We start from the raw sequence: 16,996 nt of genomic DNA, 5'->3' as shown, positions 1-16,996 counted from the left end.
TGTGCGACGAGGCCATCCAAGGGGAGGAGGGGGGTTGATGGAATCCAAAAAGCACGCTAAGCCCACAATAACTGTGCTTTGCTGTTTCTGAGAAGCAAGAACAGAACAAGTGGGTGCAGTGGTTTCGAGGATTCCTGTGGGTGTTTCCATTGTTACAGAGGTGGAATTCGGAGAGGATTGGGAGGGATATCATTGTTAAGATCGAGCGGTTTGTTTTTAGGTTGGAGATGGCATTGAAGGAGGTAATGGCGAGCAACTACTCGACCACTGGGAGACTGGGGAGTGTCACTCCATATCTATCTACCTTTGACTTCACGTGGGAATCTTGTTGACAGTGGGACCCATTGTTTAGGAGAGGAAACCAGGATTACGGACCAGTGGTGGCTTAAGATTGGGTGGGAATCAGTGTGCTGCTGTATCTTAAACCCACCGCGGTAATTCGGTACAAGTTAAATTTAAAGATTAAAATAATAATTTTACATTTTAATATATATATATATAGCTTGATTTCGGGATTAATCTATAGGTTGAAGTTGACCATGTAAAGAGACCTGTGGATATGCAAAGTTGATACAAGATTAAGTAACTATGTCAACATGTCCTTATTGCATGTTTTAGGATGCACTTATTCTTCTGGCATTTTGTTGCCTACATTGTGCAGTATAAATATATAGCTTTTCTGCAAGTTAAAGCTTGCTCTGTCTCCTCCATGTACTACTACTCTCTGTAAACCTCGACAGAGTAGTACGTGGAGGTTCTTTTGCGGGGATCCGCCGCGGAGCTCGTGGTAATGGCTCTTATCCGGTGATTGATGCGTGCGGCTCGTCCCAGTGAAGCAACATGGCCTGCCACCGGCAGAATTTCTCGAAGCACACATGGCGTCTTGGGTCCGTCACGTTGCGCCTCCAGTGACGGTCGGGGAAGTTCGCCTTCTCCGCCTCCCGCCGAGCGTACTCCAGCCCAGCCTTCGTCAGCGTGGACAGCAGGCAGAAGCTCTGAAGACTCTCCGGCATGCTGTCGTGCACCTTCCACCACGTGGCGTGCGCCTCGTCGCTGGCGAAGCTCCGGTATGTGACGGAGTTCCAGTTGCAGTCGAAGTCCCGGAAGCACATCCATGGCTTCACCCCCAGGTAGTGCAGGACGTAGAGGCCGGGCGTCTCGGCCGCGAACAGTGCCGTCTTCTTTGCCCTCACCCTCTCGCTGTCGCCCTCCCAGAAGTGCTTCAGGAAGTTCATGTGCCTGGGGATGCGGTGCCACCACGTGAAGATCTCGTTGAGGTAGCCCTGGTCGCCCCCGTTGTACGACGTGATATCGTCGATGTGAGCCATCAGCAGCTGGAAGGTGAAGTTGCAGGGTTCGATCACCATCACGCCGGAGTTGAAGATGGTGGCGTTGTTCCCCGTCGCGGACACCTCCGGCATCCCGAACAGGAAGTCGATGTTCCTCAGGACGAGCAGGTCAGCGTCGATGAAGATGATCTTGTCGTAGTCAGTGAGCTGCCACAGCCGGAACTTGCTGTAGTTCCACTCATTGTAGGCGTTCTTCTCGGCCTTGGGGTTTCGGATCCGTCGGATGGTTCGGACCTTCCACCCTGCAGCTTCGAGACCGCTCCGGTGACGGCCGCTAATCGACTCATCCACCAGTACGACGAGGTCCCTCGTCGACCCCGCCAAGCGGATGCTCCGAGCCACGGCGATCGCCCCGCAGGCGTATACCTCCACAGAGTGCAGTATCGTGGCATAAGCTTCTCGAGCTCCTCGACCTCCTGCTTGCGGCCGCACTGCAGGAAGAAACATGATGATTCATTGCCATGGTAGAAAACAAAGATGATCGAACAACTCACCTGCTGGTTTCAGTGGAACCGCGAGTTCGCACGACCCGACCGGAAGCTGGAGCTTCTCCTGCAACGCCGGTACGTCAGGCTTGTACAGCCAAGCATTGCCTTCTCTTCCGACGAGGCTTTTGCAGCTGAACAGGTTGGGGATCGGGAAGCACTCTGTGAGGAGGAGCACATGGACAGCGGAGGCTCCTCCTGCAGAAGCTACCGCGAGCTTGGCTGCCGAGAGCTGCAAGTGCAGCCTCGCGACGTCTCTGGCCCAGCTCTTCGACCTGCGGCAGGGCAGCTTCACGGCGACAACATCGAACCTTGATCCTTTCTTTAGTCGGGCCTGAGGCAGAGATGGACAAGTAGGCACGTCGTCTTCTTCTTCCTCGTCGATCCATTCGGGGTAGAGAACATCCCAAGTGATGCTCGCGTCTGCGTAGTCCAGCTGCACGACAGAAAGCTCTGCATTTGGCATCGTCCGCCTCCACACGCCGATCTCCGTGACATTGAAGTTGAGCAAGCCAATCCTGAGACTTCCTTCTCTGCCATCTACGCTTCGGAGAACATCCGATACCTGTCGCCAATCAACAACCAAGTCGGACAAGTATCGAGGATCCGAGAGTTTCTTCTGCCAAATCCGCCCAACATCTGCAAATCTGGACCTGCATTCGCAAACAAACCATTCAACGTCTACAAATCTAGACCTGCATTTGACAGCCAACATCTACAAACCTAGAACTGGACTGCAGGAGCTGCTCATTATGTGCTGCTGGGCAGTGGAGAAGGGTTAAGGCCGCACAACATGTCATCACAAACAGGGCCAGTTTCAATGAGTGGAACTTGCAGCCTGAGCTCCAACCCGAAAACATGACCCTGTACCTGTCTCCTTCCCTGGAATCTCTGCACCTCATCTTTCTTTTGCTTGTTTCATCACTGAAACAGAAACACACAAGGCATGAATCAAGGAAAGATAATTTCTCTTTCCAAATTATGCAATGAGATCTATATATCCATTAGAAGTTTAGCCCATCACTGTACACTACGGACATTCGACATTCAATCCCATATCTGCTTTTTCCCACATTCAATGCCACCTCTGCTTTTCCGCTTCCTCTGGCACATTAATGTTTCCATCTTAATCTGTGTTCCTCTGTCATCTATCTCTTCACTCATCCATCGACATCGTACATTGTGCAGTGACTAAAGAGATGCCTTCCAGCTCAAGCTCACACCCACAAATTTGATCAGAGACAGCTATAGATTATGCGGTGGCTGATGCAGGGAACCTTCTTTTCCATGGTGCATGCCCCTCTCATGCTGTCATCGTTGTCCAGCTAAACTAAAGGGATGCCGTGGGAGATTAAGCATGACCAGACTCGCATCCTCAACAATCAAAGATGGTGTTCATGACATGGATGATCAGAATTCTGAGTCACAGAAATAGCCGTTCTGGTTGCAGAAAGAAATCACGATGGCCAGATCAGAGCATTCTTTTTTTGGTCATTGCGATGGAGAAATCACAATTCCAGAAGCTTATAGTGTTTCCTATGATTATTTCAGTGGTTCTTTAATCGGAAGATTTCTCCATCACACTGACCACGAAAAAAATGCTCTACAGACAGTACGAAATGTCACAAACATTATCATCTATAAGAAGAGAGAGAGCAGAACAATAGGATACTACAGGATAAACCAATTCCAGAATAATTCATGATCTATAAGAAGGAAAATGGACCTTATAGCCGATGAATACCGTCCTTCTGCGAGGTTGGGAGATGCGGTGTTTAGCCCTCTCATGTTCATCAGTCTGATGCAGGGGAAGGTCTCACCTGGTCTCCCATCAACAAAAAGAAGAAGATGAAGACACAATTCTCATGGCAGCAATCTGAGTGCTTCTCAAGAAAAGCTTCGAACTGTGACATGGAAGGCATGACCACTGGTAGGAGTATATAAAGATGACTATGGTTGGCAGCTGCAAGAAGGAAGGTTCAAGTAAGCAGTAAATAATGTGCTGCTGGTGCTGCTAGTAGACAACCAAAAGGAGTAGAAATGGGAAGAGGCAGGGTGAGAAACTCACTTCCTAGTACGACATAGTCCAAGAAGCACGTTGAATACTGACCCTAAATCTCCGGAAGAAACCAGTCACTACAGGACAGTGAAGAGAACCAAATCAATCGCTGGGTCGACAGGGATACATTTACTGGAACGATCATCCTCACTAGAGACCAGTAGATTATATTATTGCAATGATCATTCTCTTTCGGCATTAGATTACTGAACCCTGATGCCCCTTCCACAAGATTCTCGTCGGAGAACAGATTGATAACCATATCACCATGACATACGTAGCGTTGAATTGATCCGATGGGTAGCATTTTGATGAACAGGTTTTGCATGTCGTCTTTGGAAGATGATGTTGGAGTCACTCCATGCTTGACGAGTAGTAGACGAAGACCACAGTGTGCGCTTGGCCTTCGTTGTCGTGGGGTCGAGACGTGGGGCCATCTCACGTGGCGGTGTCACGGCGACAACGACACACGCAAATATATATATATATATATATATATTAGAAATACAGACAAAATAGGAGTGGAAGAAAAAGAAATAGCACTAAAATTCTACTCCTTGAAATTGTTTTATAATTCTAATTTTTATTAATTTTGATTATTTATTGATCATAATTCATGGAATCTTCTATCTCAATCAATCAATCGATATGTATCCATATAAGCTCAATCCATCACGTCTCGTTTGGGTGACTAGTCGAAAAGATAAAATATGCAAGGATAATTGGATGATCCTGATCGCATCTTATTTGGGTGACTAGTAAAAAAGATAAAATATGCAAGGATAATTAGTTGAATCTGACTGATATGGATCACATAATTTACGTGGTCCAATAGATTCGATCAAATGATACGATAATTTTGTTTGTATGATGACCTCGTCTTCATCATAGATTACGATTTGTAGCTCGTGAATTAGGGTTTGATGCAATTGCACATCAACTTGATGCCTACAATAAAAGATCGAGTATTTCCTACAGCTCTACCCTCTTATAAACATCAGTGTGTTCATTATATATGTGCATACTCATTTATCATTAGGAATCAAATCAATCTCTCATATTTTCCTTCCAATTTGGCAAAATAGAATTCATCGAACACGACTGCATCGAGATGCGTGCACCGCATCAATCTGACATGGTTTCCGGCCGCCCGGTCATCACCGCCGTCCACTTTACATCACGCGGTCCGGATCTGACGCCTGTCGCAGCTGACGCCAGTTCCGAGTTAGGGGCCGGGACCCACCGGCGTGAGCCACAAGCAAGCTGGGGACCCACTAGATCCGAGGGTGGTCATCATTTCGGGTGGGTACAACCACCGTGGCACGGTTGGTACTGTCGAGGGGCTATCGGTAATTATGGGACGTGTGACATTTACTGCGAGGGAAAGGGCGGCATGAATGGACGGGTGCAACTCTTCGACATCACATCACCTCACATCATTTCATTTGGGTGGACGAGAGATCTGTGTGAGTTGACATCAACATAAATTAGCAGATCAAGTAATCTCAGAATGACGAACATTTATATCCAAATTTAGGCGAACTTTACATCTTAAAAAAGGATGGTTTAGTACATACCATTCTCCTTTAATATAATAACTTTGTAAAAAATCAAATATTTTATTACTCAAAATTGATGGGATAATATTGAAAAGTTAATTTGGCCCCACATCAAGAAGAGTTGAATGGTGTTTGAAATTTGGCATTTGATCACATCAGATTCATTAGTGTTTCAACAAATTGGGTGAGAGAGAGAACATCTCATATCTCCTCATGGTAGCTAATCTTTCTAGAGAAGTAGAGGTCAAGCATCAGCACCAACTAAAGGTTGTGTTCTTTGCAGGCAAACTGAAGCTTAGTAGCTTCTTGCAGTGGCAGTATTTGCCAAGAAGTTGCAGTAAACCAGTGTGATATATAGGAATCACAGTGCAAGTGGCAACCATGCAACTCAAGGTCTCATTCCTTCCAACAAGCAAGAAGAAAAATAAGATGCAGAGAGTACAAGAAGCCCATGAGTTCCAACTCTTTCCATGTCCTGCTTGTCTCCCAACTAAGAGAAGCATTACACGTTCAGTGCCTTGTTAATAATGTCTTTACATCTGCAAATACGTTCCTACCATGATCTCCTTTACTCCCTCTTGTACTGGCCTTCTCTTGCTCTCATGGCAACCCCCACCACAGCTAAAGCCTCTATTTTTATTGCCATGACACATACTGGCACTGCAACCCTTTTTTTTCTCTCTCTCTCTCTCTCTCTCTCTCTGCATGAATGTAGAGGACCCTAAAGCTGGGGATGGACATTTGGAAACCATGGCCTTGTCCTTTGCTCTTCGTTTATGGGAAAAGGGACAGTTCCACATAGATTCACTGATAAATGTTACATCATTAATCTCTTGTTTCCTGCTACTCCCTCATCCACATAAAATGTTGATATATATATACACACACACACCTATGCTTTTTGCAGTTATATGGATTGAGTTGGAGTTGATGTCAGGCCCATGCTTTCCCCCCATCCCCACCCTCACTCTTTTGAGAAGATTCCAAGCATCAAAACCTTCTCCCTGTTCTTTTCTCTTCAGTGGTTTTGGCTGCAGCGAGCACTCATTAATAGGAGACTGCTACTTAGCTTCAAACCAGCAACATATTTATGGAGGACAAAAAGTCATACATGCTCCCATAGAGAGCAGCCAAAACCAGGCAAGGAAGTGTCTACAAGGGGCAGCAACCAACCCCTGCCAAAATGACCTTCCCATCTATTTCTAGAAGATGGACTCACATTCCAAAACTATTTCTCTCTGTCTCACTCTCACTACTTCCTTTAGCAAAACTGATTCAGTGCCTCAGTGCAGAAAGACATGACAAAAGTCCTGGTGACACAAAGACCCAAACTCATGAGGCCACAAACTACTATGTAAGACTGGAATCCAACTTAGCAGCAATTTATACTCAGGTGAGAGAACTGGCTGGAGAGAGCAGACCCTTTTGGCCCCTTGGATTCAGCATCCCTACCCTTGCTCTTGGTGGAGGCATGCCTTCCCTTGAGCTTGGCAATGTCCTGGATGGAGCTGCTGGTGTAGGGAATGGTTGAAGCCTTCTGACAGCAGGAGAGCCACTTGGCCTGCATGTAGCTGGATCTCCTCCATGGGGGGATGTGGAGCCCCCTCTCTCTCAGGGACTGCTGTGCAGCTGAGCACAGAAGGGAGACAACCTTCTTAAGCTTCTCTTCCTTGCCAACAAAGATAGGAGGCAGAATGCTGGAGAGCTGAGTGTAGGCTAAGGTGGGCCTGGCAAGCTCAAACTGGGACCTGAAGTCTATGTCTATTATTATCCTTGCTGAGACACCATTCCCATCCACCATTACTATATCTATGAATTCGTAATCACCTGCAGTAAGAAGAAGATGACTAGTTAAAGTTTGCTTTGGCTGCACTGATTCAGAGCACAATGCAAACTGCTTCTCTCTACAATCCACGAAATATTAAGAAAGACAATGGATTAAGGCCTATAATATGGATACAAACGCAAGAACGAGGACCTTCCGCCTCAGCAGAACATAAGTGAGAAGCATCACCTCCAGGACACTCCATGGTTGCAACCCAAGAAGACCTACAGAGTGAAGCATCATAACCATCCATTCTTAGTCTCATCATTAGCCTCTTATTCACTTTGCTCCTCTTCCTTTCATCCCCTGCATCCCTAACATGCTTCAGGGCCTTCTCAAAGACCTCCATTTCAGCATGCGTGTTGTCCCCAAGAATTCCCTGTCACCAACAGGATCACCACGAGAAGAGATATATCATTGCAAAACCAGTGCATGCATGGAGTGAAGAGATGGACTAAGGAGATGTCTACTAAAGACCTCAAGGAGGAGGAGAGTTTGCTGGTGGAGGGAGGTGGTTCCGGTGGTGGATGGAGTGGTGGGTGGTGGTGGTGGTGCGTCTGATTCCATGAAGTCATGGACCATCTGAACCAGCCTCTCTTCCTCTGAGCTGCCCATTCCCTCCTCTTTCTCCCCTCTTGCTCTGATGTGGCAGAGATGGAGGGAGGAAGTGAAGGAGGAGTGGTGCTTACTTGAGACTCTTGGTGGTGGTGGTGGGGAAAGTCCAAGACAGTGATGACAAGTGATGTCAACAGAGTGAAGAAGGGTGCTTGAAAGGTAAAGGAGGACTTGTGAGCTTTAGACTTGCAGAGAGTGGGATATGCAACAATGATATCTATGGGCATATACTGTTCAGCACCCCACTGATCATGTGTATATACATATGTCACCTTGAAATTTGATTTATTTTCCATATATATCCTTCAAAAGAATTATATTATATTATATATATATATATATATATATATAGAAAGTTAATTCATTTAAATTAGTGGAATATCATAATTGTCATGATCCAAGATTGACTCAAACTTGGACTAACATAATAAATACTCAACACATAGTAACTCATATAGAAATAGTGTGCTAATCTTAGTGGAACCTAAGCTCCAGTTAAGGACATATGGATCCGTTTATCGAAGTTGAGATTTCATCTCATATATCTTTTACACCTACAATATTAGTTGAAACATGCAGACTTCCTAATTAATATTGGAGTCTATAATAACTGATGGACTATTTATCATATACATTTCCAATAAGGACTTACTTATAATTCATGTATATTTATTTCTATGATAAGGACATGAAATATATGATAGTATATACGTAATATCTTTTACTATTATGGCTAGAATGTATTATGTCTATAATATCTTTTACTATTATGATGATTGAGCATTTGCATATGAAAGGGAGGTGGCAGACATTATACCTGTGGTAATTAGAAATGCTGTTTCCAGTTGTATTGTGAACACCAATGCTCAGGTGAAGTATTACTCTCCTTGCTTGCTTTCATCATTACTTGCCTACTGCAGGCAATCAGGAGATGTAAGTGACCTAAATTAATACAGCAATAACTTGCAGTTAATTGAAGTTAATAGCTTGGGACTCTCTCCTTCCCTTCTTCTTAATGGGCAATAATAGCCCGTGTACATTCATATTTACTAGCAATTAATATACTCATAATATACTTCAGCTCACCATGTACATGCCCCTCTTCAATACCAATTAAGTGACCTCTCTCTCTCTCTCTCTCTCTCTCTCTCTCTCTCATATACACCATGAACATATGATATATGTCTCTGGATATTATGGGTCCCGTGCACTTCTCTTTGGTTGTCTGTTTTATGGGTTATAAGTTATTGGTGATGAGTGTTAAAATGGTTTTGAGTTGTGAATTGCTGAGCTGATGAAGAGGAGGATAAAGGACTGAGATATGATGCTGCTGTCATGCACTTCATTGTAAGCATTGAAACAGAAGAAGGTGGACCAGTGGATATATGCACGACGGTGAGGTACAAGGATTAGGAGATGAAACAGCAGCAGCCCCAGAAGAGGAAGATGAGGGAGGCGAGGAGACAGTCTCGGAGAGATCAACGAGCTTCTCCTTGAGAAGATGGGAGCCGATGTGGCCGAAAGGATCGTCGGCGTAGCATCTGCTAACACATGAATTCTATGCATGGGATCACAATGGCGCACGTTCACCTTCATGTGACACACGGAGACACTATCTCACGTAACACAGCAGCATTAAGGAACTAAGTTGTGGGTAGCCACTCTCACAAACTGGAACTAATGGTGGAATATAGTTAATACAATGGATTACGGCAAAGAGGATATGTGATAGATAAGATTTTTTCAAGTATACGAAGAAATCTGAAAAATCCTTCCTCGTAATCTGCATAAATAGGAGAGGAAACATGTTAATGTATTTAAGCTTCTTCACTTTTTTAATAAAGCTTCTTCAATAAAATTTCTTTAATAATTATTATTATCTTTTATTCGAGGTTCCATGGTCAATCCTCATCTTCCTCATCGCGATAGTCTTTGCTAATCTGCTTACTGTATTTAAGTTTCTTCACTTTTTCAATAAAACTTCTTCAATAAAGCTTCTTTAATAATTATTTTTATCTTCTATTCTTTTCATCAATATGGTGGTGGCAGCTATGTTATATAAATTACTCATCTAATGACAGCTTGACTCCTTCATAGGAGTAGTAATGGTAGGCACAAACAAGATATTGGATCTAATATTTTAGTCGGAATAAGATTCTATCTAATATGAGTTTTTAGGTTTGAAATGTATATTAAAAGACTAGTAAGTACTGTTAAGAGTGTAAAAGAATAGATTTTGTCTCAATTTAAAGACTCGAGATTTTAGATGACTTACGGTGTTTACTAATTTAATAAGATGAATTTGTCAATCTTAAATATAAATTTCACATATTAGATTTGAGTTAATCTTAATAATCTCTATGTGAGCGGGAGTGTTAAGAATATATCCTCGTAGAAAATTAATAAAATTCCTGTGATTAATAAGTGAGGGAGTGGTAATCGATCTCTTAGTAATTAGAACTTTAATCTTAATGATATATTGTCAAAGTTATTTTTCAACATAGTACTATAGAAATTAACTAATGCAAAGATAATAAATGACTTGGAAATAGTGAAAAAGTGGATGCATGTTTAATAAGAAAACTCAATCTAAAAAAATTAAAGAAAAATATGATCAACATAAAATTCAAGAACGATACATTTAGTTTGAGCATATAGCTAAGGAACTAAAATATAATGTTATGTACATGATCATGTGATGAGCTCGATTTTATTATGATCTCAATGTCGTCGACCAAGTCAGCATGGCTCGGTTTTGATTTAAAAGCACAGTGTCATTCAAGGTAATCCTTGAGATGAACGGACGGGGTGGCCGCAATGGGGGACGAGGTGTCGAAGGTGGATTTGAGATGCTGTTCGTGCATCCAATGTGGGTTCCGATCTCCTTGGAGATTCTGCACAAAGGTTGATACGGGGAGGGAGCAACGAGAGCGAGAGGGTTCAGCATGAGAGAGAAAGATCCGGCCTTTTAAGCAGGCACAAAGGGCCAACTTTTATACCTAGGCAGTCCGAAGGGACCATTCATGATTGTAGTATATTTTCCTTTTGTTATTTATCCATGTGGATGATTGATCGGTATGACTCCCTACGACTTGTCATTAGTAGAGGCTAATAGAAGGGGCATAGGTATGTTTAGTCGCTCGGGGACCCCTACCCCCGGTGGTTGCCGAGGTCGGCTCAAGCAGCTCCTTACGACCTATCATCCGCAGAGATCGACAAAAGAGGGGCGCCAATTTGTTCGACCGTTTAGAGGTCACTATCCTTGACAACCGCTAAGGTCGACTTGTACTACTCGTCAACTGACAGGTCATTGCCCTACTGTCGAGTGAGGGGATGACCTGACCTTCGACCTCCATGTCAGCTCCTCGTGACGGTCCGTTGGTGGGCTATAATTATTGTCAGGATATATCCTATCAAATTCAATATCGGGAAGATAAATCTTTCGATCGAAACGATTTTTTTAAGAATGTTTTCGTTCGAAGCTTACCAAAAAGAGTTTTGTCGAACAAATTATAATATTAAGAAACATGCATCTTTTTGGCCCTCCAACTAAAGTGAAACAATGACCCAACGTTATAATACTCGATCAAATCAACGTTCAAATTTAGCCTTATTATTAACCAAAGACGAATCCTCCTCCCTGAGATTATAAGAGCAAAAGCACTTGCAACTCCGACAAACCTTAACATGAAAATGGACACGACACAAAATTAAGTGAAGACAAATCAGACGCTCATCGCAACCCTCGTACAGCAGAAGCTCATAACTATCTCAAGCTAATGAGAGTAGAAACAGTTCCTAGTGATATTGATTCTGAGCCGAGTGGTTGATGGGCTTTGATGCATCCACTTGTTGCCACCCTTAACCTCGGAAACACCTCCTTGTGCGATCTCAAGAGATCAATCGTTTGATGCAACCGCTTCTCGGCTTCCTCCCAATCTTTCTTTTCTCATATGGTAGTGTTGCATTGGATTAATTATAGATTATCCTACGTCTCTTTTATATACTGATCTCTAGATTTAAAAATTTATATTGAAATCCTTACGGTTAGACCTCTTTAGCATCATGATCTCTACACTTAAAAAATTTATATTAAAATATTTATATTTTAATCTTATTTACGTATCCTATCGTCGTTGGTTTTATCGACGAAAAATATAGCACGTAATAATACATACATAAATAACATGAAAATAATTTATTAAAAGATAATTTCAACGAAAGATATAGCACGTAATAATCGTGTGTGACTATTGTGATGGTGATCGATGAAAACAACACGATGATCGTCCTTGTCGATGTCACAAATTATATAAAAATGATTAGCAAAAGGTAATTCCGATTCGATCTATATTTTACCCTAATGTCGGTAAAATCAACTTCACTTTCATAATTATAGAGATTTGAATGTAAATTTTTTTAAGTCCAGAGATCATCGAGATATTAAGAAGATTTAACTAAAAAATAATTTTTTAAATTTTAAAAATTAAAATACTAAAAAAAATGAGATAATTTATAATTAGCTTCGATGAAAACTCAGATCGACACGATTGCTACTGTGACCACGGCCACAAGATGAACGGTGCCACCTTGGGGACCAATGCTTTACGATGGGTGACAGACGGCACATCACAGTCGTCTGATCGTGATCTGATGGGTCATCTGACTTGGACCCACAAGACACCCTGGAGATCCATGAAGTGCCATGCTTTTTCTCAATAGAATATATATTATAATTAAAAAATATTTGTTAGTACACCGAACAGGGGATAAGGTTTTAGAATCACGCCAAAGCCTATTTATTCTTTATGAGTTGGATGACCAGAAGCCTAAAAAGACGAAATGATAGACTCGCAGACGTGGATCAACCTCGAACACAATCATCTTCTCTTTAATCGAGTGGGCTCTGTCAATGATGAATCCCAGAAAGTGATCATCCGGTGGTGACAAAAAGGTTGCTCGAACGTCTAGTTCTTCTTGTGTGGGGGATTTCATGAATAGAATCAACCTGACATTTCGATTGCCTAATTTTAAGATGTGGGCTGCTGAATGTGGTGGTGACATACAATTCCACAGAGAGAGCTTTGTATGCTTTGCTCGGTGGATAGGGTAATCTCTTTTGGAGGGCTCCTGTAAGAGTACAGGTTTGGTTATGCCATCACATGGACGATGGAAAGCAGCCAAGACAACAGCAAGACTTGCTGCAACCCCATCCGGTGGGAAAGAAAGAACTCAAGGAATGTGGACATTCCTCCCATAGAAAGTATTGTACACATCAGAGGCACGGCGGGTCTGAAAGCATTCTGATGAGAGCAAAGAATCATTGGCACATCAAGGAAGCATGCAAGAGGACATCATCATCGATATTATGCCTTGAGTGGCTGCTTGAAGAAAGCACCTCATTACCTAAAGGAAGATACAACATCTCCATCATGTCCTCAACTATAAAGAGTACAAACAAAGGGTGTGCGACGAGCACTACTTTATTCTCAGACCTACGAGCACCTCTTACATTGACATTTCCTCTATATATCTGGAAATATTTACGAATAAGATTCGTATATTCACAGTGAGACCGAAGTGGAAGAACGAATCTAGCATCGAGTTCAGGTCATGTCCTTCAGAAGCTCTTTGATACCTGAAAGCTGCTCGTCGCTCAACTGAGTCGGGAAGACAATGTGGAACTTAATTCGCAGATCTCCTCGGACTCCCTTGTCGTGAGCTGCGGGCATGCCCTGGCCTTTGATGACTTTCTCATATCCCGGGTAAATGATTTCGTCCTGGAAAGAGCAGCTCATCTTTTCCCCGGTTAGAAGACGGAAAGAGAAGAACCATCCTGTGAGAGCATTCACCAGAGGAACCTCGACTTTCATGACCAAGTCATTGCCTTTCCTCTTAAAAACGGGGTGTTCTTTCTCTGATATCACGAAGATGGCATCGGCAGGGAGGCAACCTCGTCGCTCGTCCCCCATCCCTTCGAATGTTATCTTTGTTCCTTTCTTCCATCCCGGCTTGACTCTGACCGTTTGTGTTTCTTCCTTGCGAACAATTAATCTACCAAAACCAAATCAGCATGCACATAAACAGTCAGCTCATGGTATTATCGTCAGAAAAAGTTAGAATCTTGAACTGACCAGAAAAGCTGCGTATGTAACTGAAAATTCAGACTACATCAAACAAATTCTTAATTGTTCCTGAGCTTTTGATGCATCTGCATTGTTGTTACAGAAGAAAAAAATCAAATACATGACAACTTCATGTTTCCACCATCTGGACACCGAATTAACCATCTTGCAGACGGCACAACAACCTTCGAGCTTATTCGAGCAATAGATCCGAGCCAGTTAATCAGTTGCTATAAAACTGAGAAGTTTAGCTTGCCGACGAGCTCTACAGAGTGAAAGACAAATACTAGCATTTGGGACTGTACATATGCTAGACAAAATCTGATTGTTCGATAAACTAGAAGGTGCAGGTTAAAGAAGGTTTTGACAGAAAAGAACTTGCATTCTTGATGACTTTGCCAACATCAACACCGAGCCTCACGTTGCAACTAACATCGGATTTAAGTGAATACTTAATCAGGCCTAAGTTGAGGTGATAACGTTTGTTTTTAAGATTCCAGTGTACATAGGCAGAGCTACTCCAAAGGGTCAATACTTCAATAAATTTTCTGATTATAAATTTACTTAAATTATGCAAATAAAGAATTAAGCCCCCAAACATTGCCCTCTCTATGATGGAAGATCAAAATGGACAATCTTAAAAACCTACTCAACTTAAACAACAAGTTACACAAGTGTGATTTTGAAGAAATCGTAGCACAGTTTATATACAATTGCGTGTTCTGAAGATGGAATTTACTTGGTGATTTTTCTACAATCCAACTCATAAAATAAATAAATAGAATATCTGATCTCTGAAAGTTATATATATATATATACATATATGAGAAGAACATACACCAAACTCTGAGTTCTTTATCTTCTCTAGACTTGACATTGTGGAATTTTGGGTAGAAGATCAAACAGAGAAATTTCCATGGAATTGATAAAGCTAGATTGAAATAATTTAGCAGCTACGAATTGTGGCTATTCAGTATAATTGCCACTTTCCAATCTCAGTTTTAATCACTCGATAAATAGCCAAAAAGAAAATAGAAATCAAAGAGAAGGAGCGGAGGATATACCCCTTGTTGGTGATGACGTTCCTCGTGAACTTGATCTCCTTCTTGCTGCCGCGACAGAGCTCCTCCAGCGTGCACTCAAGTTTCCTCTCGACGGGTGGAGGCTTTGTCTTGACGGGACCCGAAAACGACGAGAACGCCGGCCTCGCCACCGCCGTGGCCGCCACAACGCCGGCCTTGGTCGAACGGTACTCATCCTTAAACTCCCTCGCCGAATTGCCCGCGCACCGCGGTTTCTGGAGCTCCTGGCTCCGGTGTCGCGGCTCCACGCCGCCTCCGGGCCGATCGTTATTGGCCCCAACCATCGATCTATTCTCCTGCTGATCATTAAGGGCCTGAAGAGAACAGAATCAACGACGGCAACAACAACGAGAAGAAGGAAACGGAGTTGGAAAGAGACCGAGGGGACACCTCATAGGCTTGAGAGATGGCTTTGAACTTGGCCTCGGCTTCGGGGCGGGAAGAAGGAGGGTGCTTGTCGGGGTGCCATTTCTTGACCAGGGCTCTGTAGGCGGTGCGGATTTCCTGGGGAGAGGAGTCCTTGGCAATGTTGAGCACCTGGAAGTAGACCTCCGCGGGGTTGCCCATTGCAGGCAAATACTGGCAGCACACCAACCGAGACGGAATCCCTAATGATGGTGCGCGATCGCCATGGAAGTGGGAGGAGGTGAGTGACAAGAAAGAAGAGTGGGAGGAGGAAAGGAGATGCTAAAGAAAGGGATGAAGGAATGACTGAGAGAGGATATGAGGGTTTTCTTTCTTATTAGTGTTTTATATTATTATTATTATTATTATCATATATATTATTATTATTATATATATATATCCCCTTTTAAAGTCTATAATACTTTTTTATTTATCCTTTTAAATTTAATTATAATTTATGTAAGACTGAATTATATATTTATTTTGAAAAATCAAATAAACACTTTTTAGTTCATGAATATAATACACATGTGGAGCATCTTAATATTTAGAGCCTATTATAATTCAAATGGGAAAATATGCTACTTCTAAATGTTACAAAAAAAAAACATATATATATATATATATATATATATATATATATATATATATATATATATATAGTGTTCGTATTTTTTTTGTATGTTTCTTTTGTAAGAGATTATTTATATTTGGATACATATTCAAAGCTAAGAAAAGGAAGGCTTAAAATGATGTAAAATTCTGGTGAATTAAGATTGTATTCACTTTTTCAGTTGATAAATATATTATAAAATTGATATTGCATAAATAAAAAAGAGGAAATGGTAGATGAAGCTTTGTCAAGCAAGTGTCTTCATCAAGACAGGATGGTGAACATAAGAGTTAATGTCATCTTTAAATGCAGGAAGACATTGTTGCTCCACTGGAGATGTGACTGAAGAACTGTGCATTGATGAGGGAGTGAAGAATAATACCTAAGAAACTTTTACTGGTGGCACAAACTTGATGTGGACTTTAATGGCTGCAGCCATATGGAGGACACTTATCAGTGCTGTGTGTGCTGGTGACAATTACATCATCCAAAAATGATTGGCCATACTGTATGGTTGAGATTCTTCTTACATCATCTTCTTCTTCTTCTTCTTCTTCTTTGATGGTGCATATTACTTGTCAGAGTTAATTCATACTTATGTTATCCTTCTTATTGATTTCAGTGTTTCAACATATTTTTCTCTTGAAGAAGATCACAAGAAGAAAATGATAGCAATTCATTAGAGTTACTAAACAAGCAATTATTCCTATCAAATCAAAAGATTTTGGGACATCAAATATTGCAGAAGAAACCACCAGTCTCTATCCTGGATATAGTTCACCAAGTGATGAGCACCCTTCAGTGTGTGGGACACAACCCCAAAGGAATCCTTGCGCAGGAAAACAATACGGAAAGTACCTCTCAGGAGAAGTCCAAGAA

The 16,996-nt window shown here is 42.2% G+C and overlaps 3 protein-coding genes across 3 annotated transcripts; all 3 read right to left on the bottom strand.

The window, feature by feature from the left end:
- Window positions 1-533: 533 nt before the first annotated feature.
- Window positions 534-3,841, bottom strand: LOC135678197 (UDP-glucuronate:xylan alpha-glucuronosyltransferase 1-like). Its single transcript, XM_065190711.1, has 4 exons — window positions 3,561-3,841; window positions 2,558-2,758; window positions 1,844-2,487; window positions 534-1,780 (listed from the first exon to the last, which is right to left on the bottom strand). The coding sequence occupies exons 1-4, from the start codon at window positions 3,626-3,628 to the stop codon at window positions 798-800; spliced, it is 1,896 nt and encodes a 631-aa protein (XP_065046783.1). The 5' UTR covers window positions 3,629-3,841; the 3' UTR covers window positions 534-797.
- A 2,685-nt stretch (window positions 3,842-6,526) lies between these two features.
- Window positions 6,527-8,021, bottom strand: LOC103991123 (uncharacterized). The gene is made up of 3 exons (XM_018828945.2): window positions 7,755-8,021; window positions 7,467-7,656; window positions 6,527-7,279 (listed from the first exon to the last, which is right to left on the bottom strand). The coding sequence occupies exons 1-3, from the start codon at window positions 7,890-7,892 to the stop codon at window positions 6,825-6,827; spliced, it is 783 nt and encodes a 260-aa protein (XP_018684490.2). The 5' UTR covers window positions 7,893-8,021; the 3' UTR covers window positions 6,527-6,824.
- Window positions 8,022-13,270: 5,249 nt separating this feature from the next.
- Window positions 13,271-15,815, bottom strand: LOC135678196 (uncharacterized). The gene is made up of 3 exons (XM_065190710.1): window positions 15,490-15,815; window positions 15,082-15,413; window positions 13,271-13,946 (listed from the first exon to the last, which is right to left on the bottom strand). Exons 1-3 carry the CDS (start codon window positions 15,664-15,666, stop codon window positions 13,499-13,501), a joined length of 957 nt encoding a protein of 318 aa, XP_065046782.1. The 5' UTR covers window positions 15,667-15,815; the 3' UTR covers window positions 13,271-13,498.
- Between the last annotated feature and the right edge of the window lie 1,181 nt (window positions 15,816-16,996).

The sequence above is a fragment of the Musa acuminata genome, chromosome BXJ1-7 (genome assembly GCF_036884655.1).
Source record: "Musa acuminata AAA Group cultivar baxijiao chromosome BXJ1-7, Cavendish_Baxijiao_AAA, whole genome shotgun sequence".
Taxonomy (NCBI): Eukaryota; Viridiplantae; Streptophyta; class Magnoliopsida; order Zingiberales; family Musaceae; genus Musa; species Musa acuminata.
Note: the sequence above shows the minus strand (reverse complement) of the source record. Positions and strands in the feature narration are given on the sequence as shown.